The sequence below is a fragment of the Protopterus annectens genome, chromosome 4.part0, assembly GCF_019279795.1.
Source record: "Protopterus annectens isolate FY-2018-M chromosome 4.part0, PAN1.0, whole genome shotgun sequence".
Classification (NCBI taxonomy): domain Eukaryota; kingdom Metazoa; phylum Chordata; order Ceratodontiformes; family Protopteridae; genus Protopterus; species Protopterus annectens.
The window spans coordinates 622,874,342-622,901,271 of NC_056733.1; the positions used below are offsets into that span (position 1 = coordinate 622,874,342).

Sequence of the window (26,930 nt, forward strand, 5' to 3'; positions counted from 1 at the left end):
GCAGAATTTAATCCAAGTAGATGCATATCTTCAGAAGTCTAGATTGCTGTCACTAGAGTAATCGGCAAGTCTCTGTCCTTGCAACACTTTGGCATCTATTCCTCAAATGAAATCACTATGCAGGTGACTGCAAAGAAGGGAATTTTAGTCAATCCCACTGATGTGTTCTTTAATATGGCACAAGTAACCTTTCCTTTTTATTGCATTAAAAGTGCAGTGTAGCTTTAGGCAGCAGTTTTTTCCTGCCAGCAACTTTATTTACTAGCAACAACTAAAAACTGGTGTATACAAGACCTTTTAAAGGCTGTTTAACTGCCTTTCATTTGGTACCAGATGGCATTCATTTTGATTTCTGTATTCCTGTATTTCAAAAGTACAAGTAGCTGGCTGCCTGGTCCTTTGTAGTGGTAAGAACTGTCAGCCCAGATAAAGAATACTGCACCCTGCTCTGTTACTCTGACATCTGGTACAGATGGAGAAAATACAGTACAAAGAATTTAAAGGCTTCAAAGCTCATCCTGTAGCTACAAACTATGGCTGCTCTTTGTCTCCTTGGAGACTTCAGTTTGTTATAAAAATATTAAAGAACCTTTTACTATTGGAAATCTCTTGCATGGCATCTAACCCTGTAGTGTAGAGGGATGAAGCCATGCCGTAAGATAGTTTACTAGCAGCTTGGTCACTGGAGAATGAGGGTGGGAGTGAGCAGCTGACCCTAGCTCCCCTTTCGTTGGGGGGGGGGGGTTCAGTCACAATAATGCTGGAACTTTCTAGAGGGTGCTGCATGGCATAAATCAGCTATGTGTGCTTGGGCATAGCTAGCCATATGTGCAGGAACATGCACACCTGTACAGGCCTTCAGATAATGACTCCACATCCTAGCCACTAGGTGGGAAGGGTGATTAGCTAGGTCTCTGGCAGGATGAATGCATCCTGAGAAACTTACCTGGTAGCAGAACCGATTGTGGGAGGGCTGATAGTTAGCAGGAAGAGAGTGTGTGTGTGTGTGTGTGTGTGTGTGTGTATCAAATGTAGTGTCTCGTGCTGGTGGTATAGAGGGCTATAAAGCACTGACCACAGCCCATGTAAGTCCAGAAAGCAGTTTAGGCCCTTGATGGAGCATGCAGGAAGGATGGGCTTGTCAAATTTGTGGGTCAGGGATGTGTATACTGTGGTAAGTAGATGTCATCTGTGGTGGGCGAGTTTCCTGCTGAACACTTCCTGTGGAGGGGCAGGGTGGTTCTGCTCGTTTCACTTACCAGTGAGGAACTGTGCAGCACTGGCACCCATTGTGCATATTATTCATGGGTTGTCTGAGTGAATGTAAGGGAAGGGCAAAAAGTAAAGTCTTAAACCACCTCCCGATTACTTTTGCGTGTCATCCTCACTCTCCCCTGTGGCGGAACAAATGGGCCAGTTGATCAGGAGGGGGTTGATGGGCAGTGGGGAGGGTATAAGCAACAATTCCTATGGAATTAAACTGCTTGTCAAACTGTAAGAGATGGAATGATTTAAATGAACTGGAAAACTATATGGGTGCTAAAATTCCAGTACAGGATCTAGGACATTAACTCATTCACTCTGGAGCAGCTCAGAAAAAGCTGCCTGCTTAATTCCACCATAGGAACAACAGTACAGCCTGAGCTCATTTTCATAAAATCCATTTGTAATACTATACAGAAAACAAATGTTCATAACTCTTTAACTATAAGAGATACACTAAAAATGTAAACGCGAAAGTTATTCAGCAGACACTGACCTTTCCAACAGTGTAAATGTTGATAGTGCATATCCAAGTCATTATTAAATATTTGGCAATGAATGCTGATATTGTGCACATTTTTTACCTTTTTGGAAAAGCAAAGCACAATATATTGGTCTATGTACCATGCAGACCCATACAATTTGAATTTAATTTGTTAGTATGAATGTCAGCTTTAAAATGATACCTTAACCATTACTGTGTGACGCTCCTTTCATGAGATATTCACAGAAATATGATAAATATTATTTCTCATAAATGATAAACAAAGCATAATATCTCATCACCTGTAACACAGAGCCTACATATCAGTGTAGAAGTTGTGCATCTGAATGTCAGCTTTAAAATGACGCATCATTTGTGTGATTACCATGCTCCCTCGCAAAGATATGGGCATAATAATGAGAAGTATTGTAAATGTATAACTTTCATATTTGTACAAGACTAAACAAACTGTGATATCTGTACATGTGTACAGTGCACACAGTTCTTTTTACCATGTTGTAAGGAGTAACGCTGTCTTCAAAATGATGTATTACTTCACATAATGAAATGCTCCCTTGCAAAGTTATTTACCAAAATATGAAAAAAATCATAATTTCCATAACCTAAGTCTGAAACAAACTTTGATATCTGCCTATGAGTACAACATACAGGCACAATTTTTTTACCATGTTAGAACTATTAATAATCTTTTCAAAATGAGATATTACTTGGCACATTCAGATGCTCCCATGCACAGTTATTTTCCAAAATATGAAAAAAAAATCATAATTTCCATAACCATAAGTCCCAAACAAACTTTGATATCTGCACGTGTCAAACATACAGGCACAATTCTTTTACCATGTTAGAACCAGCAATACTGTCTTCAAAATGAGATATTACTTGGCACATTCAGATGCTCCCTTGTAAAGTTATTTACCAAAATATGAAAAAAAAATCATATTTCCATAAGTTATTTGCCAAGCTCAGAAAAATGAATTTTACACAACACATTTCATAACAGTGTTTTACTTACTATACTGGTCCGACTTGGTCATGGGTGTTTTACATACATATACTTACACACATACATAAACACATGCCTGTGTATGTGTATATATGTGCAAGTACATTATGTACATACATATATATCCATACATGACGCGCGCACACACACATTATATATATATATATATATATATATATATATATATATATATATATATATATATATACATACATACATACATACATACATACATACACACATACATACACACACTCGCACAGGAATAAAGAAATCGGGGGTTTCAGATGGTAGGCAGTTGATGAAGAATGGGGAGGGGGGCTTGCAATGACTCCAAGCAAAGAAAAAACACAACCTGGCATGTGCATTCATCAATGTGATAATGACTGCTACTTAGGTGAATAACAGTGACAGCTGCTGAGAGTTTTACCTGAAAAGTGATAATGAGTCAGTGCTATATTGTAACTGACTTATTGCTAATGTGATAATGACCTTCCTTTCATTCCTGCTAAGTTATGCATGCTCAGACACTGGTGATAATTGCTGCACATATCCTGTTGATTAGGCATTCATTATATTATCTTGTGCAGCTGTTATGTAAAACAGACTCAGTATCATCAGTAAAGAGAAGACCTGAGTCAGTCAGTCAAATAGTATAACACTTAGATATTACTGAGGCTTTCCTCCCACCTAAATTCCACACATGACAGACAAGGCCAGGAGAAAAGCACAAATATGGTAGCTCCATGCTGTCAATCACCTAGTGATGACCTTTATCTCACTCGGGCAGTATATTCACAAACAGAATAATACAAGCAGAAGTGATGTAACCCAATGTAATTTGCAGACTGACTTTCTCTATGTCCCCAGTAACCCCTCCAGTTGTTTGCATTCTGTATGCACAGGCACCAAAATGACACAAATTGGACCAGCAGTCACTTCAGCAGTGAGACCATATATGCACAAGCACTCCCCCGATACACAATGAATTATTTCCCCCAGCAACATCCTCATAATTATGCCCAGGTTTATATGCACCCAAAATTAAACATTTCCACAAACAAAATGCCTGTAAGATTTGCTGGTATTAAACCACCAAATGAAGCATTCACCCACGCGAACCCTTCAATATAATGTATGCACAGGCACCATAATGAAAGATTTCCCCGAAACAACTGTTCAGTAACATTTCCTGGTATGTACAAGCACCAAAATGAAAAATTCAGAAACGAACACTGAATGTGCAGGTGGGAAATTGCATCACATTATCTGTTAAGTAAACATGCATCAGATTCCTTGTACAGGTGTAATACAAGTCAGAGTCATTACCATCTGTTATGACAAAGACCAGAGTAAGTTATCTCTTACTGAGCATTGGATATACTGTGGAACACAGTGAACACAGTCAAACAATGGAGAAGCTATGGGACAACAGTGATGTTGCAATGAACTGGAAGTCCCTCTAAAATTGATGAAAAGACAAGACAAACACTGGTCATGGAGGCTGCCAAGAGACCTACAACAACATTGAAGGAGCTGCCGGAATTTCTGGCAAGTAGTGGTTGTGTACTACATTTCTGGCAAGTAGTGGTTGTGTACTACATGTGACACCAATCTCCCGTATTCCAAAAATAAGACAAACCAGACACTTCACACTGCCATACAAAGTTATATAACAAAAATCTCAGTATTTGTCCCTTATTGAGTACAATGCCCATTTCAGCATGTACCTCTCTTGTTTTTCCTGCTTTACTAGTTTAGTCCAGTTTCAGAGTTGCTGATTCCTGGGCTTTGGTTGTAGTTCCTGTGTACTGTTTCCTTGCCTTATTTGGGGGAAGGGAAGCTACCTTGCTTACCAGTGGGAGTGGGAAGCATTGAGCTGCCTTTTGTCCAGTTTTGTGAGGTTTCAGCCAGTAACTAGTAGTTTATTGGTCGTTTTGGGCCAGTTTCTAGCTTTTTCCAGCCCCCTGGTATAAAACTTTCAGCTTGTACCTACTCAGCACAGACTCCACGTGGGCCAGCAGAGTAATCCAGGCTGCAGAGAGCTGAATAATTTTCTTGATACTAAGTATATTTTTGTTGCTTTTCACATCTGAATACCTAGCACCTGTATTTGGGCTGCCTTTCTGTTACATTGAAGCTGTTTTTACTGCATTTAACTTAATATTGCACTTGGAATCCTTGTTTGTTACTATTTGACTGTATTTGTAGCAAATTCTTCTGTGTAAGCTGTAGTAGCTGATTCATAGCATTTATAAGTGTTTGCTGTACCTGTTTCTGCCTGTTTTGTGAAAAAAAAGAAAAAATATCTCTTGTTTTTCCTGCTTTACTAGTTTAGTCCAGTTTCAGAGTTGCTGATTCCTGGGCTTTGGTTGTAGTTCCTGTGTACTGTTTCCTTGCCTTATTTGGGGGAAGGGAAGCTACCTTGCTTACCAGTGGGATTGGGAAGCATTGAGCTGCCTTTTGTCCAGTTTTGTGAGGTTTCAGCCAGTAACTAGTAGTTTATTGGTCATTTTGGGCCAGTTTCTAGCTTTTTCCAGCCCCCTGGTATAAAACGCGCTAAACTCGCCTTAGCGCGATTTAGAGCAGAGCTGCCACTGTTGCACACTAGGGCAGTGCCGGTCAAGCAGGTTTAAACTGTTCGGGCTACCTAAAGTCCACTCTTCAAATTTTCCCTTAAAACTACCTTCCTCGAACTATACTACTGATCAAATCAGCGTATCCTATAACTAAAAAGATCAACTCTACTTGACTCCAAGTAGACTATTCTCTATCTATTAAACCTAGCACTTGCTCCTACAGTACTTATTACCTTGATACGGCACTCTTGTCATAGATAGTACCCCAAAAAGGCAACCCCCCATTTCTCGGTCACCCACGTCCCCGAATCTTTTTTAAAGTTTTTCGTCTACCCTTCTAGCATGTCGAGGGATCAGTTGCTAGTGTCCTCTCCTGCTCAGCTGGTGAACCTGGGAATATTGAGGCAATGTTTCAATTGCCTCATGTACACAGACAACCCTTTCCTCCTCCCACAAAACACAAATACATGCGAGAGATGCAACTATACGGCCAAACTGGAGGCTGAGCTCTCTCAACATAGGACTGGCAAGACCAGTCAGGAGGAGAAGGTTACCACACACACTATAGACCCAGTCTCGCATAGTACCATTACAACCTCAAATCATACACATAAACACACAAAGACATACTCGGAGGCTCTGATCAAAAATCTACCAAAACAGCAGAGGCCACCAAAGCAGACACCCAAACAACCACCACCTCAGAACACAACACCCGCAACACATAGACCTCACAGTCAGTGTCAAACAGTCACAGCCCTTAAGGCCAAACACAATGCCAGACACACTAGTCATTGGTGACTCCATAGTCAGACACACTGATGTCCCGCTCACCAGACTGAGTAAGGAGAAGGTCACAGTAAGCTGCCTGTCGGGCGCTAGAATCCGCCACATAACGCAAGCACTCAGGTCTCTCAACAGCAGGTACAAATATGACTCTGTCATTGTCCACGCTGGTGTAAACGACCTGAGACGTACCTCCTTGGACTACATGAAAAGAGACATTGAGGAGCTCTCTGATTATGTAGCCCAGGCAGGTATGACCCTGACCTTGAGCAGTATCCTACCTTCACCAAGAATGATGCCACAATACAGAGATAAGATGATCAGCTTAAACACTGGTGTCATTCAAAGGGGATCCAGTATCTGTCTGCCTGGGATGACATGCTGGACAAGCCACGCTGCTTCGCAAGGGACGGCTTGCACCTGTCACCCCTGGGATTCGGATATTGGCAAAGGCTCTTGCCACCCCCATAGTGCCTTTTTTAGGCAAGGCTCAAATTCTAAACCTACCACCCTAGAACACAAAAAAGGAAAAAAACTAAGGGTAATGCTGCTCAATGCCAGAAGTCTAAATCTCAAAATGCACGCACTCGAGGCCCTTCTCAGTATGGAGAACATCAATGTCTGTGCTGTGACAGAAACCTGGTTCAAGGCTCCTGAGAGCACCCCAGCACTATCAGGTTTTACCTCATATCATGCGTTCCGCCCCAAAATCCGGACAATACCAAGAAAGGAGGGGTATGCATATTCATCAAGGACACCCACACCTCAAGACTGGTGGCAACGCACGATGCATCGGAGACCATCCAGGTGCAGTTAACCATAGGCAAGACTGCTCTGCAAATTGTAGCATGTTACAGGCCACCCTCACAAACTCAGGAAACTCACATGGCCTTCCTGAAAACACTAGAGGGATAAATGTATCACCAAACACCATCATACTAGGTGACTTCAATTACCCTAATATAGACTGGGAACACTACTCAAGCCCAAACACCCTAGCCCAAAAGTTCCTGGAATTCATAAACTCAAATGCCATGGAACAACTAGTCACCATCCCCACAAGAGGAGATAACATACTTGATCTCATCATCACGAACATGGGAGCACAATGTTCAACACCGAAGTATACCCTCACTGGTGAGATCAGATCACAAACTAATCTCGCTGGAGGTCCTCATCCCACCCCACCTGAAATAAAAAGACCACAGTAAAGAACTTCTCAAAAGCCGACTTCACACTTCTAAAGACTAGTGTGGTCTCCTTTCAGGCCCCGAGCCGCGGAAAACAATACTCAAGCCGCTGAATCACTTACAAATGCCTTCTACCAGCACCTGCAGGACTGCATGGATAAGGCAATCCCAAGCAAAACAAAGACTCTTTGTACCAAAGGCAAGCGTCCAGTCTGGTGGACCCCAGCCATAAACAAACTCTACAACAAAAGGAGGAAGCTACTACAAGATAGAGCAAAATCCTTAAAAGGTAAGACACCCTTGATCACTATAAGTAAAAACTAAGAGCTCTCATAAAATCATCCAAAGCAAATTTCTAGAGAAAAATAGCTAAAGACTCAAAAGACAATCATAAGGCCTTCTTTAGCTATGTTAGAAACCTAGGAAGAAACTCCCAGATATGCTCAGAACTAGTTCAAAATGATGTGAAGATTACTGATCCTACAGACATTGCCAACATACTGGCTGACAGGTTCAGTGCAAACTTCTCCCCCCCAAAAGGAGAGATATCTATATCAAATGAGTGCAGCCCCCAAACATCTCCAGCGCCCAAGTGAGAACTGCTCTCTCCAAAGCAAAAACACAGCATCCATGGGACCCGATGGTGTCCCCGGCTGTGTGCTCCACGAACTCAATGAGGAATTAAACCCACAGCTAGGACAGCTGTTTAATCAAAGTCTTACCTCTGGATACGCACTCCAGGAGTGGCGCACTGCAACTGTGGTCCCACTTCACAAAGGCGGTGCCTCCACAGACCCTGGAAATTACCGCCCATTAGCTTGACAAGCCTTATCTGCAAAGCCATGGAGAGGATCATAATGGACCTCATAAATAAAGACATAGGGAATTTGCAGACTTTGGATCCAACCCAGTTTGGCTTTGTCAAAGGCAGATCATGCCTTTTAAACTTGGTTGACTTTTTCAAACAGTCACCAAAGCCATTGATGAGGGAAAGGCAGTCCATACAGCCTACCTCGATCTGGCTAAGGCCTTGATACAATACCCCACTCGGGTATCATTGAAAACTCATCAGCTTAAATGTTAACCCATACATCACAAGATGGGTTGCAAACTGGCTGAGTGACAGAACCCACAGGGTCAGAGTTGCTGGCGCCATGTCAGACTCAAAGCCTGTCACAAGTGGTGTCCCACAGGGCTCAGTCCTGGGCCCACTCTTGTTTGGCATCTACTTTTCCAAGTACAAGCAAACACAGGAGGGTTATGGCTGACAAAGTTTGCAGATGACTGCAAACTGGGCGCCATAGTAGAAAACACATCTGACACAGATATCCTTCAGAAGGGTCTCACAGAAACGGATAACTGGTGCCAGAGCCACGGCCTAAAGTTAAATGCCAAAAAATGCATAGTCATACCCTTCGGGAAAAACAAGGTTACCCCTAGCTACCAAATAGGTGGCAATCCACTGAGCACAGAAGAAGTTATCAGGGACCTGGGGACCCAGGTTGATAGTAGTCTGTCATTCGACACCCATGTAGCTAAAGTAGTTAGGAAGTCCTTCTACATTGCCCACCTTATCATGAAGGGATTCTCATCTAGATCAAGGGAGGTCATAGTCTCCCTTTACTCATCATCAGACCAATGATTGAGTACAATGCCCCATTCGGAATGTATCTGACCCGACACTTGCAGCAGCTGGAGAGGCCACAAAAGTTCCTCACCAAAAGGATAAAGGGTCTCAAAAATCTGTCCTATGCTGCCCGACTGAAAGAACTCCAGCTCTATTCAGTCGCTTACCGCTTGCTCAGAGGTGACCTTTGCCTAACATGCAAGGCCATGTCAAACCCAGATTTGATGAATATGCTTCACCTCAAAAAATCTAGATCCATCAGAGCCACAAGGGCGGAGACTTGAACCTCGACACGGCTATTAATAGGACGTGCTGGAGGGATAGATTCATCACCCAAAGACTCCCTATGCTGTGGAACAAAATCCCGGTACATGTGAGGCAGAGCACCTCGCTGGCCTTGTTCAAGAGAAATCTTGACCAATGGATGGGAGATCGCAGATATACCCCAGGAATTACCTCAGTGTCACTGCTCGACAGAGGCACAGCAAAATAATGGGTATAGTTCCCCATACTAAAGGGGTGGCGTAAGCCACAAAACAATGGGCTAGGCTTATAAATGCCCTCGGGCAGATAGCCTAGTATGAACCTATGAACCTATGAAATGTGACATCAACACAACCTGCTGGAGAGAAAGGTTGGTCTCCCAGAAGCTGCCCCGTGTCTGGAATAGACTTCCCATACAAGTCTAACAGAGCACCTTGCTGACCCTATTCAAGTGAGCCTTGAGTGGATGGAAAGACACAAATTTGTCTCGGGGGTTCCACCTGTGTCCCTCATTTTCATAACTGTAGTCCTAAACAAATCCGAAAAACAAATGCTTGGTGCTGATACCCCAACCAGAGAACGCTTGAGAAGCCAATGGATATAGTCAATGTAAGGCTTAACAAGAGGGGAGGTGATATAAAACACTACACAAAACAGATAGTCAAGGAAGATCCTAGAGTTTATGGCACATAGGAATCCAGGGCTCAATGATGTTGTTCCTATTAAACCCACCTTAAAAAATAGGCGGGTTTTCTACTGAATTGATTTCACTAATTGTTCATTGGGTGTGTTCTTATTTAAATTGTGTTCTGCACCATTTTACCTTTGTCTGATGAAGGGTTAACACCCGAAAGCGCTTACCTCTCAGAAGTTTGTATGTTTTTTATGGCAGAGTTTTATTAAAATTTTTGGATACATAACAGCACCGTTCCAGAGTTCTTATTGTTTTTGTAGTCCTAAACAAACTGCGATATCTGTAATTGTACAGCATACAGATACAGCTGTTGTAAGGAGTAATACTGTCTTCAAAATGAGGTATCACGTGGCACATGCTCCATAGCAAACTTATTTACAAAAATATTAAAAAAAAAATCATACTTGCTGCTATCCCAACTAAATAAACTGAGTGGAATTTACAAAAATAGTCCTGTCGAATATGCACAAGCACCAAAATGCAGCATTACCCACAATGACCCCTTGAGTAGTATGTCAGTAGTATATCAGTGACAACATGCTCAATACTATACACAAAATTCATCATTTCTTCTATTCCATTAATCATACAGCCATTTTTGTTTTCAGACAGATGTGGACAATCATATGAACAGAAGTCTATGCATATTGAGCATTTCAGTTCTAAAATAAGCAGAAAATAATAAACAAATAATCTACTAATACATTAAAAATGTATATACACATGAAAAGATTAACCTATTCTGTCCTTTAAAAATAATATATGCACTGCTCAGGTACATTTTAAGCAAACAAACCAGTATAACCTCACATCTGGATTGCACTTCCCAATTACTTATTTCATCTCATTTGAAGGGATTCCCTCAGTTTGGGGATTTATATGTTCCCAGCCTCAGCAGTACAGGACAAAACTGACATGATCTGTATATGTATATGTCTAATGTTACTGCAATGGATGGAGATCTCCCTTTTGTCATTTCAGCAGTTTATTAACATTGAGTTATTGCACACAGCCTATATTATAAACTGCAAATGACCATCAGCTGCCAAAAAATGGCACAACAAGCTTTTACATGAATCCTGTACTTGAGTGAGTAAAACACAACCAAACATGTGCATATGCATTATTTCAGATAATATGTCCGCAGGTAGTCTCATCAGTCATGCATAAAAGTTGCTGACAGTCCCAAAAAGATGTTTTAAACATTCGGATCTGCAAACCACAAACAGAAAACTGCATAAGAAGCAGGCGTGCCAACTGCTCCCGACTACCACAATAAAGATTGCGACCGACAATGTCAAAGCGTTTTCTACACTACGAATAAATTCCACATTTGCAGAAAATGTAAGGCAACCTAAGTGGAACTGGTCAGCAAATATGAAGAGCCACTTGACGTATTAAAACATCTCCAACACAAATTAGGTAAACATCCAAAAAAAAAGCACTCAGCAAGACTGTAGTGTAGTCAAACAGCAAAACAGAACAGCATGCCTGTGAACACAACCAAGAAAATCAGCACTTCTGTTGGTACACAATGTTCTTATCATCCACGTTCCCTTCACTACATTCGTCATGCTTGAACTGCCTCCACTCAAGCAAAAACCATGATTTTAAGCTGCTATCAATTTTCACTGTTAGAAGCTTTACTTACATGAGACAATGGCCCGAATGACTTAGAACATCATCTTCTCTTGTTTGGCAGAATTTTTAAAAAGTAAAAGGGATGCTTGATACAGAAAATAAACCGGCTTTTTTAGCCATATGCTTCAAACATGAGCAGAATTCCACAGCGTACGCTGACTACGCTAAACAGGTACGCTGACAAGCTAAACGGGTTCTCTCACAAGCTAGTATGTAGTCCAAATACCATTACTTGGACATCCCTCCGCAGCGAATAAAAGAATCAAAAGCAAAAAAAAAAAACAGGAAGAAGACATTGACTTACTCATTTCTTTCTCCAAGTTGGAATCTGACCTCTCTTTTGAGGCTATTAGGCCCATAGACTGCCTGCCATCTGCATTTGATCTTGCCTTTGGAAGCTGATAAGTCACATGCAACTAGCATGTCGCTGCCGACCATTTAGGTTGACAAAGCCAAAAGGAAAGCCTAGACTGGTTGTTATGCTTGTTTACCTACCAGCAGCTATCCCTCTTCACAAATGAATTTTACAGCTTTAATGTTTCTAAAACATCAAGTACCTTCCACCCTACTCACCGATCATTTCTGGCACAACAGACGATACTTCGAAACAAAGTTGAGTGCAAACTTATTGAATTAGCTTACGTTCTGGCATAGACTGTTGTGTTAAAAGATTTGCTTGTTTCTTTGACTGGTACATTAGATTTAGGGAGGGGATCAGTACATTAGGCTTGGGAGGGGAAGGGGGTGTGACGCAAATGGTGGCTTGGATTGCAAGAATCCGATTGGCTGCCACCATTTGCTCTATCAAGAACTTTTAAACAGGATTTTCTACAATAACTTTAATGTGAGCTTAATGAAGAAACACGCTGAATCGTAACTATACAAGGTAATTTACACTGAGTTAGGATTTCAGCGTGTTTTGCATTAAGCTCAGCTAGAAATCTGGAATACAGTTTCTCACGCTTGTGGGAGGCGCTCGGGGGTAACAGCTTCCAATTAGTATCTTCTCATGGTGCGCTCTGTGTTGAGCACAGAGGCGCCATGAGAAGGTACTCGGGGTTAATGAGTTAACTTTTAGGTGTCTCTTTGGTTTTGGCTTGTTCACCCTCAAGCCTGAGAGGTGTATGAAGTAGGAATTTACTAATCCATGAATCCTTTGCATGAAAGCAAGGGTATGTGCTTGCTTGATCAGGAGTGGGATTTTTGTTATCAATGTCTGAGGAATGATACTGCCTCAGGTAAGGGTGCATTTCAGTCTTGATCCATAGACTGCCTGTTGAGTCCACAGCAATTTTAAGTGGTTATCCTTTTTTGGCTGGGTAGTTAAATAACCATACAATGCCTCCTCTAAAATCTGACAATTGATGTACATTTCAACCATCACCCAAATCCTGTGTGCCAAACTAATTACTTCATGATGTTTGTATTGATAGTAAATTTAAGAGATTCTCTTTGTTGGAGCTGAACCAAACCTCTCTTTTGCTGCAGTAAAGAAACTAAGCATACTTTTGCTACAGACCTTATGTCACTTCTCACTGGATGATTTTAGGGGTGTGTAGAGTAGGTACTTCGGCACTGTATGTTTGCTGCTTTTAGGTGTTATCATATGGGTTTGTGTCTCACTGTGTACTGTTTACACAATGATTCTGTGCAGCATGTTTCTGGGGTTTACATCCCGTTTCTAGGGTTTCAGAACTTTATCCCCCTGACTTCTACCCCATGTAACTACTGATCTGATGTCTGTTGAGGCTTCACCAAATCTGTGGGTCTCTGTTCTGAAGGTTGGAACCGACTCTGGCATCAACAGTCTTCGGATTCCAAGCTACACCTCCTTCAACCCTATCCATACTGTCCAGCTCCTCTCCGATACATCTGATCATTTTTGCATCCTAGAGTGAAGCATCGTGTTAGAGCTCCTCTTGGGCATTTTCTGACTTGTGTTCAGCCAGTCGTAAGTGGCTTTTTGAAAATTTTTTTTTTGTTCCTACCCTTCTTTCTTTCTGCCCTTGTACAAAAAGTCCCCCCTCCATTGTGTAGTGTGTGTGTGGTTTTGTTTTGTGTGTGTGCGCATGGTCATCGCGTTCTGTCTTCCCACTCTTCCTTTCTCATTCTATTATGTCAGAAGTCTTCCCACTCTTCCTTTCTTATTCTATTATGTCAGAAGTCTGACACCCCCATTGGGTTTAAAAAAAAAATGCAGTTCTGTGGGCACAAGATCCTTGCATCTGATGCCCTCTGGGAGTGCATTTACTGACTGGGCCCTGCACACCTTCATGTGGCTTGTTCTGTCTGCAAAGCCTTTCTTCCCCAGGCCCTTGCAGATAGAAATAAGCTTGTTGTCGGGGGTCTTATTCACCTCATCCTACTGTTGCTTCCTTCTTGGACGCTTTAACTCCACCAAGATGTCTGAGGCCAGGGACCATTCCATATCGAAGTTGGAGCCTCCCAAGAAGGACCAGATACCTTTTGTAGTAAGTTCCCTGGCACCTATTACTGGTCTTCCTCTCTGCCCAAGCTTCCTTTTTGGGGCCAGAGCTTGTGGTGCTGGGCATGTCTCGGTTGCTTCCCCCAGGCATTCCAGACCCTCCTCTGTGTCCTCATCCATCAGGTCCTCTCGTATCCTGTCAAGAGAATGAGGTTGATGGACGGACTGAGAAGTTTCTCCATACATCTAGATGGGGATCCTCCTAGCCACTGTCCCCTACGGGATCTGCAAGCAGAGCTTCTCCCTGTAGAATTTTCTCCTCCTCCGATCTGGCCTACTGTTTTGGAGCTCCCGGATGAGTTCTCTGTTGCTGGTCTTGTTGGGCTTCATAATCCCTTAATACTTTGAGCCCAGCTGCTTCCTTGACTCGCTTGGTTCTGTCCATGTCAGGGCTGAGCACGTTTCGGAGTAAAAGCCTCAACATGGAGTCTGGGGGGGGGGTGATTGTGACTCTGAAGCTGTCAAAGTTCTCTCTTAACCCTCAGTGTTCAACAGTCTATTCCTGATCCCTCAGGACAGGGAAGGCTTCCCAGGACTTCGCTTGTCCTGCCTTAGAGGTGGTGGAGAGGGGTCCTCTCTACTCATAGGAGACTTCTGGCCCCTACAGTTTCAAATCCACCCCATCCCCTCCTGAGCTCTCTGGGACCTTGCTTCTGCACTTGGGCAGCCACCTCCTCAGGACCTCCAGATTCTTCCACTTAGGAAGCCCAGACGTCTTCCAACACATCCCTGGAAGAAAAGGTGCAAAAGGAGGCACCTAGATTCCCCAGAGGAATCTCATGATGGACCCCGATTTCGATGGAAGGGGAGGAATTCCCTAAATCGCCACCCCACTTCTCTCTTGAAATTCTTCTCCAGAGGTGGTTGGTCAACCCTAGCCCAGATAAGTCTTGTTCCTGGAGACCTTCTGGACTGGCCCGTCTACATTGAGTGCCCCCCCCTCTGCAGACGACCTCATAGACCTGGTGTCTGCAAGGATATGGAAGGAACCAGTCTGAGGCTATCCCTAAAAGAGCAAATAAGATCCTTAGTGTCCCAAGGATAGAACTCACTGGATGAAGAGCATTCCAGTAGATGGCATGGTGGTGGTGGCGGCCACTAAGAACTTGCCCAGGGAAGCTCTGCTGTTCATCCCCCTAACAGGGAGTTTAAGGCTATGGATTGATTTTATGAAAGGGTCTATGCTTTCACCTTTGACCTCAGAACATTGAATTACCTTTCCCACTTTACAAGGCTACAGAGGGGCTGGCTTAAGGAACTTTCTAGCTCTGGCCCAGAGTCCCATGACTGCAGAGGAACGGACTTCATTTACCTCCTGTCTGGCCCCTCTGCAATACCATTTCCAATGCATCCATAAGGCTGATCTCTCGTGCATTAGAGAGGTACCTCTATCGGGGGGCCAGTTCTGGCATTGCCATTCAGCTGCGTGCCTGTATGCAGCTGTGACTTTTGAGGAGCGTTTTAAGGCATCTTGTCAGTTCCATGACTGTTCCTCCCTTTTTGGACCGACTGACACTCTCTCCCTCGGTGAGAAAGATGGAACCTGTCTGCAGTCTGATCTGCTTCTCTACCCCACAAAAGTCGTCCTCCAGGAGTCTGTGATGGGGAAAAGCTGTGGTGCAGCTAATCTCAGGGATTCCACGTGTTTCTTACTTGGATGAATGGCTTCTATTTGCACCATACAGGTATCTACTGATTCAGGCCTGAGATTTTCTCTTGCAGCTGGTCCCAACCTTGGGATCACCATAAACCTTCAAAAGGTCACAGTTGTGACCTGTGCAAGTGATGGATTTTGTAGGAGCCCGCTTAGGCCAGAATTTTGTATCTATCTTCTACTGGACAGGATTCTCCTGCTACAGACACATCAGGCAAAGGCTAGCAGCCAGTACTTCCAGCAAATCTAGTCTTCAGGGCTTTGGGTTCTATGGCTGCAACAGTAACTTTAGTACTGACAGCTCACTTGCACATGAGTCCTGCAGTGGACATACAGTCCTGTGGTCCCTTCTGCATCATCCCTCAATCATTATACTAGACTCAAATGTGCAAAAAGTGTTGTGGTGGCTTCATGATCCAGAACTGTCTTGAGGCTGACCCTTCATCCCTCCAGTGTCACCATGCTGACCATGGCTGCCTCCCAACTGGGGTGGGGAGGCAATACCTTGGTTTGACAGTTCAAGACACTTGGACTCCCTGGAGATCAGTCTGCATATTGACGTCCTAGAGATGAGGACTGTGCTTTTTAGTGTTTCAAAACCTTCACTCCCTTCTTCCTCTAGGGACAATTGTGATTCAGACCAGTATGTCTGTGTGGTACCTCAACAAATAAGGTGGCACCAGGTCCTATACCCTTTGAGAAGCTGAGTGTGGCAATGGCTGTGTCTACCAACTGCTTTCTATTTTGCAATGCACATTCCAAGGAAGTAAAACTTTTATTGGCAGACAGGCTTAGCAAGGTACTAGTGATGCCTCAGAAGTGGTCTCTGACTCACTAAGTGGCAAATAGGGTCTTCCTCAGATGGGGTCTACTCTGCTGTGACCTTTTTTTGCCTCTCCCTTCAGGTGCAGCAGGTACTTTGCCCTGGTCCCTCCACAGGGACAGTCGCCAAGAGATGCTCTAGTCCACGCTTGGCCTCCTGGTCTACTTTATGCATTTCCCCCTCTTCCTCAGATTCCCAGATTTCTGCAGAAGGCATGCAGGTTGAAGAGCAAAGTGATCCTCATTGCCTCCTTTCATTCTTTGACAAATGAGACCACAGGAAGGTGAACCACATCTAGTTTGCTCTCTTTTGTAAAGACTGGAACCATGTCTAGACCTTCTGTCTCACCCCTTTAGGCAGCTTCATCCGGATCCTCACAATTTGAAACTGACCGCATGGCTTCTCCAATTCTGATGATTGCTAGACAATCCAGGCTATCTTCCCTGGTCCAAAAGATTATTATTTTCTACCATAAGTCTTCTACCTGAAATTTCTAAAAGTGGAAAAGGTTTTCCATTTTGGGCCCAACAGCATCATATCAATTCACTTATGGCTCCCATTTCGGCAAGCTTGGTTTTTCTAGCTGGTCTTTTCATTCAGGAACCAGTTTCTGTGCTATTCAGTTAGCAGCTATTTTCTAAGTTTCACACCGGGGTGAATGCTACATCTAATCTTTTTTTTTTTTTTTCCTACACTTTGTCAAGAGTACATTTCTTTGACTACCTATCCAAGATCCTACTTTTCTGTGGGTTCGAGTTGGTTCTTCATGCTCCGACCTTGCCTCCCTTTGAGCTTGCTGCTAAGGCAAGAGTTGAAATTCTTGTCCTGGAAAATGGCCCTGTTAGTAGCTATTATTTCGGCCAAGGGGATTTCAGAGCTTCAAGCATGGTCTTCCAAACCTCCCTGTCTTCATAAAGTTACCTTGTGTACTATTTCCTCTTTCTTAGTAGGTTGTGCCAACAAACTCCATTAATCTGCCTGTGTTCTTTCCAAATTTCCAAAAGGGTGAATGTATGTTGCATCTTCTAGATATTCATAGACTATTGCTCTTCTACCTGGATAGGATAAAAATGTTCAGGATAGGATAAAAATGTTCAGGAAAGGTGATCGGTTTCCCTTTTTCATATCCCAAAAAAGGGAAAGCTGTTAAAGCTACTGTTGCTCGATTTGTTCAAATACACACGAGTAATGCAATGTTCCTTTAAACCAGTCAGAGCTCATTCCACGAGATCCTTAGCCATGTCTCTGGCTTTCTGGTCTAAAGTTTCTTTAGAAGATTTGTGCAGCTGCTTCAGGGCAAACTGTCATGCCTCTATTTCACATTATAAGCTTGATATTATATCCAGAAATAAGGCTGCTTTTGGCTCTGCAGTGCTCTGGAATATCCTTCCATGAGGCCACCCAGATCTATGTAGCTGGGGACTCTGTCCCATAGGTTTGATTTTAAGACTGACTAGACAACTTCATGTTATGTACTTACCATAACATTCTGTATGTGTTTACTTCAGTCTTCATCAACCTTCCCTCTTTATCTCTGAAGGACCTGATGGATTATTCTGGGAACCTTTGTTCCTGTTTTAAGCTCCTGAGCATTCTTTTAAGCGCTTCTTTTAAGAATGTATTTCTCTCTTGTCTGAGTATACTGGCAGCAAACTGTATCCTGAGGAGCTAGACAGTATGGGTAGGGTGGGAGGAGCTCTAGCTTGGAATTCAAAGCTTGCTGGCGGCTTGAGGTTTTTTTTCCAAGCTCAAAACAGAGACCAACAGGTTTGACCGAAGCAGACAACCCAGATGGAACATCATGGTGAGTACATAATGTCTGTGCCCCCCCCCCTACACGTATAGTGTTTTTAAACAGATTTCTTTCCTGTGAACATGGCCCAAGCTAGAATTTTTAGCTAGCAGAAAATGTACATTGTAATGTAGCTGTTGGTTTGTCTGCTGTGATTGCCAGTCATCTCGCTAGCCCACCTAGTAATGCACAAGGTCAACTCTCACCTGAGAACAGGGTAAGCTGTACAGAAGTTTAGTTATGAATTTGTGATATGTACTTAAAACCTTATGATATTATTGAGCCCCCTCTACTCTGGTGCATGCTTCTCCAAATTATTCCCACTGTAGATTTTTAGCTTTTCTTTGCTCCTCAGACTTAAACGAGAGTAATTTCCCATCTCAATGTGAATGCAAATACTATGGATTTCTTAACATTTGTCTTGGTCTTTATTAAAATCACTGTGGGTGTATACAAGCACAAGCAACTTTAAACATTTCATAGTTTGTGTCTGGCTTGCATCCTAACAAATGGCAGCTTCCTTGTCTCTAAAATTATTGTTGCCGGGCCTACTGGTACCCTGGTGGCAATTGAGTTCTTACAGAAAGTTTTCATTGGAGACACTGTTCCATGATATGACATCTACAGTGAATGTACCAATTTAGCTCACTGGCTGTGACTCTCTTCCTTTGTGCCAACGGTAAAGCTTCCCTTTGAGTGGACTGTCCTTTGCCCTGCTGTATGGGTATCCCCTAAAGGTGAGTAGAACTTGTAGGGGAGGTCATTAGCACATCCAAGAGTGCTTTGTGCTTTTACTTTCATCCCAGTAGTGAGGGCACTTTTTGGATAGCCCAAGCCTAATGCTGTTAGTGTGTGTGGGGGGGCAGGACAGCTGCAGTATCACATTGGTCCACAATGCCCTCCCATTGTGAATGCAGACTTCACATTTTGTATGAAGTGAGCAGGACTGCTGCAGTATCACATTGGTCCACAATGCCCTCCCATTGTGAATGCAGACTTCACACTTTGTATGAAGTGAGCCTAAGAACAACCTCCAGATCACTCCTCCTTTGCCTGTTCAAGGGGTAGTAGCAGTATGAATGGCTGGCTTTGCCCCCTTTCCCACTAGGATGAATTTCTTTCTCTAGTGCCATCAAGTCTGCCTGTGCTTGGTCCCATCATATCCTGTGGAGATTAGGACTGAGTTTGTCCAGTGTATACTATTGATGTATGTACCCGTGATTCTTTACATTTGGTGATAATTTTCCAATGCTTTGGATGGGCTGTATCCATAGAGGTACACTCGAAACAATGTTTAGGTCAACATTTTAAAGAACCTAAACCTTCCTCTGTTTACTTTGACTATTTTTCTGCCTAAACTAGGCATGATTCTTGAAAAATAACATGCAAACTATTCCGCTACCTACAATAACAGTCTCAAAAATAATTGGCGGGGGGGGGGGGCTTGGGGGGAGCACCCTGACCATTATGTGGACACTGAATACAGTATGGACATTGTCAACCTAACAGGAACCCTCTCTAACCTTACTATGGCATTTTACACTATAGACCACTGTAGTATAACACCTCTTTCATAAGGATGCCAGTCCAGGTGCCACCATGTGGTTCAAGACTAACAAGTTGCAAAAATCTGCTCTCCTCAAGGCCACTGTACATTCAAGCATATCTCAAGGCTCCATTCTTTCCCCCTTTAATTTTTTGTGAACAAACTACCATATGACTTCCACATCAAACTACTTTACACTGGGTTTTGTAGATCCAACCCAAGACATCAAAGGTCTTTGGTATCTGCTAAGCATTTTTGTGTGGCTGTCCTCTCCTAAATCCAGAGAGTCATATTTGGAACCCAGGAAAAGTTTACTAAATGCCCCAAAGCATTTCTGTTCAAGGAGCAAAACTGTGTAGAAGCCACTGCCTCTCTCTAGATGTTTAGCTTGACCAGATATCTGTACTACAGAGTGCACACAACTGCATCAAATGTTGCTGTTTCATAGGTGAATACTAGGCTGACTGCTCTGAAGGACCATTTTAAGCTTGGTCTGACTTTAGTTCAGAATCGAACCCTGTATCTTGTGTTGTCTGAAGTAACCACCTTAACCATTTTCCCAAACCCAGTTCCCCTCTCCCCTGACTTGAGCACTGGTCTGTCTGTAAAACTGAGCTGATCTCCTTGAATCACTTGTGTTGTCCTGGTGTAGAAATTTAAACAGGACAGCACATCTCCCTCTGCAGCGAACTACGTGCATCCCTTCGGGCTACCTCCTCTGACATTATACTAACTCTGGACCTGTACATGATGCTGGTGCACCAGTTGCTTTCTCATTGCTTGCCCCAGACTAGTATGCAATCTCCTTGGGACCTAAAAGTACAACCTATATTCAAACATTCAGGCAAAATGCAAAGACTTTGTAAAGCGAATGCAGTACTACTGGTAATATTTCCTAAGCCAGCTGGAGCCTTCACTACTCCACATACTGTAACTACTTCCACCTAGGCAATGCACAAGTGTATATAATGTAAATCTTTTTGTTTTCAGAAAACTGTATACAGATTTATCTTGTTAGCCTGTAATTTGTGCTTACTTTTTAATGTGCTTTTTACTGCTTTTGTAAGTGTTGTGCTAAGCAGTTAACTGTTCTACCTGGTAAACAAATTAAAATAACCGAAGTCTGGCACTGCATCATACAAAGGTATGAAATAAGTATATGCAAATGTAAGGTTTTGTAAATTATGCTAAAGCAGCCTGTGAATGCCTTCTTTTTTTTTTCTCAGTGTTGGTAACTTGCTCGTCTAGAACTACGACTAAAAGATGGGGAACACCAGCAGTGAGCGTGCCGGTATGGATCGCCAAGGGGGTCACAAAGCAGCACGTAGAGACAGCTCTGGGGGTGCTATTCATACAAAGGAGGGCGATAGACACAAAATTCTGATGGACAGTCCAGATGATGCAGAACTGTTTAATACGGAAGATATTAAGGTATGGTCTTGAACAAGATGCCGTTAATTTTACTGTGTAAACCAAAAAAAAGTTTGCAAAGGCAATGGGCTGATCCATAATGTTCAGGTATTGTGCAGCTTGTTTTGAATTTTACCTTAATGTAGATGGGACAGGTTGGCAGTGACATATTTGCAGGCAGAAATTTAAAATACAATACAACTTGCTTACATTGTCATTCCCTGCCATGTGTTACCTCCAGTCCTCCCTGTTGTCTTTAAATGCTGTATGGAAAAATGAAATTATAAACAAAGCAGAAACTTAATCGGATGCATAATCATTCTGCGAAAGCGCACTTAATCAGATGCATCATTCTGCGAAGCGCCTATGCCATTGCCTGTTTCCTGAAACTGTTGCTGTTTTTTGGTTCATACCAACCTATCGGCCCTAGGGCCTGTGCAAGCCTAGCCATAACAATTCCCAATTCCCTGGATATTTCTTCCCACAATATTTACTTCTCTGGGCCCCTGTCTAGCAGGGTGAATGACATGATCCCCGGGGTGAATTTCCCATCTCCCATCCAATCAAGGTTCCTTTTGAAGGCCAGTGAGGTGCTCTGCTTAACATGTATGGGGAGTCTCTGGGTCGGGAACCTATCCCTCCAGCATGTTTTGTTCATTGTGATGACAAGGTTTAGATCCCTGGAGCATGTGGCTCCGAGGGATTGGGATTTCTTTAAGTGGAGCATGTCCAACAGCTCAGGGTTTGACATGGCCTTGTATGTTAAGCAGAGATTGCCTCTGAGTAGACTATATGCCACAGAATATAGCTGGAGTTTTATTTTAGATGGTCAGCATATGGCATCTGCTTTAGGTCTGTGATTCTCTTATTGAGTTATTTCTGCAGCCTTTCCAGCTGTTGCAGATGTCTTGTGAGGTGCATACCAAATGGGGCATTATACTCTATAATGGGTCTAATGAGGGATGAGTACAGTGGGACAATGACCTCCTTTTTCTGAATGAAAAGCCCTTAGTGATGAGGTGTGCCACATAGAAGGATTTCCTAACTGTTGTGGTGATGTGGTTATCGAAAGTAAGACCACTGTCCACCTGTGTCCCAAGTCTTTCATCACACTTTCGATGTTTAGCGTCCTGCCACCTGTGTGGTAATTCATGGGTACATTTTTTTTCTAAAGGGGATAACTATACATTTCTTGGCATTAAGCTTGGGCCCATGGCTCTGGCACCAGGCATCTGTTTCTGTAAGGCCTTTTTGTAGAATATCCACATCATTTGGGGATTCAATAATGGCTCCCAGTTTGCAGTCCTCTGCAAACTTTGTTAGCCAGAGTCCCTTAGTGTTGGCCTGTACTTCAGAGAAGTAGATGACAATTGTGGTCCCAGGACAGAACCCTGAGGTACTCCACTTGTCTAGAGCTGAATTTGGAGTCTGCTACTTTTACAGTCTGGGTTGTGTCAGTAAGCCAGTTGGCAACCCATCGAGTGACGTAGGGATTTATGCCCAGCTTAGTAAGTTTATCTATGAATTTGATAGCCTAGTGTTGCTTCATCTTACTTTAGCTTGTTGGATTTATTTTTTGGTTAGAGAAGCATTTATTCAGCGCACACACCTAGTATTATTGGACTTTTTGCATTCATTGTTTATATAAAATCAGGTTATTTGAATCAAGGGAGTGGTTAGAGATGGTGGTTCTGTAAAGAGCAATAAAAGCATTAAACTAATTACTTTTAACAAGTCCCCCCTTAACACTGTAGTGTAAACGGAGATTGTGCTTCCTTAGAAATGAAACTTAAAAAGCTAGAGAGAAATTAAAATAAAATACAAGAACAGCTTATTAAGGCTAGCCTACTAATCCAGACTTTGTAACCAGCTCGCTAACAAAATGACTAAGATCTACCACTGAACATCCATCAGAATAAATATTAGTTAACCTATAAAACTGAAACACTTTAAGATGGCTGTCATACCAAATACTTCATCTAATATGTGTGTATGTATGTATCTATGTATCATTTAAAGTTAGGGAAGTAATTTCCAAATATTGGCATGTTTTTAATAGTGATCCTTTCTTTTCTACTACAGTTAATGAAAACTGTCAATTTGGGTACCGACGGGGTAAAACACTTGGACAATATTTTTCAGGGTTCAAGAAGCGGGTAACTCGGGATAGACAGATATCTGTAGGTCGGCCAGGAAGTACTTTTTTTGGCAATTGTAAATTTTGTAAAGTGGTTTCAAAAACAAATTCTTTCACATCTGTAAATACCAGTAAAGTCTATGACATTAGACACCATATTAAATGTACCAGTATGTGGGTGATCTACATGGCTGTTTGCCAATGTGGGGCTTTCTACATTGGGCAAACTTCATGTAGTTTTAAGCAAAGGATAGCCCTGCATATCGGCGATATCAAATGTAAACGTACACGTAGTGCCTTATACAAACACACAATTCTCCATCAAGGGTCCCACTTCATTTTTGTAGGGCTAGATATGCTCAAATTACATACAGCTAATGAACCCTTACAACATCAACTACTTACAGAAAAGGAACGTAGATGGATTGCCAACCTGGGTGCACTTTTTAAACCCGGGCTAAACTATCAATGGTGAATGTTTAGTTTGAAAAATTGTGGTTTATAGGGATATGTAATATGTTTATAAACAAAAATATATATATTTTTTTCCATTACACCAAGAGTATTCACTCATTAGAATAAAGGTTATATTTCATTAGTTAAATATAGGGGCACATATGTTGGTTTTAATGCACAAGTTTTAGGGTATAAGGTTACTTAATAGTTAATTATTTATCATCATTGTCATTTTTTGTCTTTTTTTGTCCATTTTTAACTTGTCAATTTTGCTATATGTATGTTAATATGGTTATGTATGTATCACCTTAAGAGAGAGTGTGATGGTGTCTCATAAATAGCATATACTCGCGTATTTCTGCACTCACTGATGACTCTCTTTGCAGCGAAACCGGTCTGGGGGAAATCGTGTTACACATTAAAGCTTTGAGCTTTGGACTTTTGTGCCGCCTATGTCTCCTGTGTTCAAGTGCTGGAAATTGTTTTTTGGGAATGTGTTTCTCTCTTCCGTGCACCTGTGTTGGACCACGCAGTCTACTTTTTTGGGGGTTTGTTTTATATATATATATATATATATATATATATATATATATATATATATATATATATATATATATATATATATATAATCTGTGTGTGTGTGTAGCCACCCCATGAAATGGTACAAAAAATGCACAGAATAGATTTAGAATACTGTGCCCCTGTCTAGTAGTGACACAGGTGTGACCCCTGGGGTAAACTTACGATCTCCCATCCACTCATCAAGATTTCTCTTGAGAGTCAGTGAGGGGCTCTGCCTAACCTGAACTGGGATCTTGTTCCAGAGCATGGGAAGCCTCTGGGTTATGAATCTATCCCTCCAGCATGTCCTATTCATACTTGTGCCGAGGTTTAAGTCTTTAGCTCTCGTGGTTCTGATGGATTTGGATTTTTTGAGGTGGAGCATGTCCATCAGTTCCTGATTGGACATGGCCTTGTACGTCAGGCAGAGATCACCTCTGAGCAGGCGGTATGCTACTGAATAAAGCTGGAGTTTCTTTAGTCTGGCAGAATAAGACATGTGTTGGAGACCCTTGATCCTCTTGGTGAGGTACTTTTGTGGTCTCTCCAGCTGTTGCAAATGCTGGGTGAGGTACATACCAAATGGGGCATTGTTCTCAATCATGGGTCTGATGAGGGAAGGGTATAGGGGTATAATGACATCCTTGGATCTGGATGTGAATCCCTTCATAAGGTGTGCAAGGTAGAATGTTTTTTCTAACCACTTCGGCAATGTGGGTGTCAAATGAGAGGTCGCTGTCGACTTGGGTCCCTAGGTCTCTTGATTACTTTTTCCGTACTCAGTGGGTTGCTGTCTGATTTGTGGGTACTTTGTTTTTCCCAAAGGGGATGACTATACATTTTTGGCATTTAGTTTAAGGCCATGACTCTGGCACCAGTTGTCCGTTTCTGTGAGGCCTTTTTGTAGGATGTATGTGTCTGCTGGTGTATCAACTATGGCGCCTAGTTTGCAGTCTTCTGTGAACTTTGTCGGCCACAACCCTCCTATGTTTGCTTTAACATCTGAGAAATAAATGCCGTACAAGAGGGGTCCCATGACAGATCCCTGTGGGACACCACTTGTGACTGGCTTTGAGTCTGACATTGCTCCAGTGATAACTTTATGGGTTCTGTCCTTTAGCCAGTTTGCAACCCATCTAGTGACATAAGGGTTTACGTTTAAGCTGTTGAGCTTATCTATGATGCCTGAGTGGGTATTGTGTCGAAGGCCTTAGCCAAGTCCAGGTAGGCTGTATGGACTGCTTTGCCTTCATCAATGGCTCTAGTGACTGTTTCGAAAAAGTCATCCAGGTTCAAAAGGCAGGATCTGCACTTTACAAAGCCGAATTGGGTGGGGTCAAGTGTCTGTAGGTCCCCAATGTCTCTGAGTTCCATAATGATTCTTTCCATAGCTTTGCAGACCAGGCTGGTTAAGCTTATGGGGCGGTAGTTCCCAGGGTCTCTAGAGGTACCCCCTTTGTGGAGTGGGACCACTGTTGCTGTACGCCAGTGTTCAGGTACATATCCTGTAGTAAGGTTAAATAGCATTTTTATGTGCGGGTTTAGCTCCTCTTGGAGTTCACGTAGCACGCAACCCGGGATACCATCAGGTCCCATTGATGCTGTGTTGTTTAGCTTTGTTGAGGGCGGCTCTCACTTGGACATCTGAGATGACAGGGAGATTACATTCAGCTGGGATAAGTATTTCTTCTTTTGGGGGGTGTGGGAGGGGAGAAATTTGCACTGGACCTGCCAGCCAGAATGTTGGCAATATCTGTGGGTTCAGTGTATTTTTTGTTGTGAACTAACTCTGAGCATATCTAAGGGTTTCCAGCCAGGTTTCTAACATAGCTGAAGAAGGCTTTGTGGTTATCTTTAGTGTCCTTAGCGATTTTTCTCTCAAAGTTGGCCTTGGATGTTTTTGAGAACGTAGTTTTCTGCTAGTGTAGATCAGAGATGTCTTCCCTTTATGGGATTCTGCTCCGTCGTGCAGTAGCTTCCTTCTTTTGTTATGCAATTTGTTAATGGCTGAGGTCCACCAGACAGGACGCTTGCCTTTGGTGGAGAGGGACTTGGATTTATTTGGGATTGCATGATCCATGCATTCTTGGAGATGTCCATAGAAAGCATTTGTGAAGGATTCTGCATTGTGGGATGTGGTATCCACTGGCCCAGTGGGCTTAAAGGATACCATCTCAGTCTTGAGAGTGAAGTCTGCTTTTGAGAAGTTTTTCACTGGTCTTTTGTGCTGGGGGTGGAGGTGGGATATGTATATCCATGGTGATTAGTTTTTGTGGCCAGATCTCACTAGTGAGGGGTATACCTCCGGTGTGGAGCATTTTGTAACTGTTTGTGATGATCAGGTCTAGTATATTATCTCCCCAAGTGGGAGAGGTGACTAGTTGTTCCAGTGCATTTGAATTTATGAATTCCAGATACCTTTGGGCTAGGGTGTTAGGGCTAGAATAATGTACCCAATCTATGTTTGGGTAGTTGAAGTCTCCCAGTATGATGGTATTTTGTGATGCATTC

At 42.7% G+C, this 26,930-nt stretch overlaps 1 protein-coding gene across 2 annotated transcripts in view; it reads left to right on the top strand.

Annotated features, from left to right (window-relative positions):
• The window catches only part of PRKAB1 (protein kinase AMP-activated non-catalytic subunit beta 1), a 526,130-nt gene that overhangs the window by 49,958 nt on the left and 449,242 nt on the right, over window positions 1–26,930 (top strand). For both annotated transcript variants that reach the window (XM_044068580.1, XM_044068581.1), the window contains exon 2: window positions 21,082–21,286. In XM_044068580.1, the coding sequence (XP_043924515.1) occupies window positions 21,119–21,286 (168 nt within the window). In that variant the 5' untranslated portion in view covers window positions 21,082–21,118. The remainder of the gene's footprint in view (window positions 1–21,081; window positions 21,287–26,930) is intronic.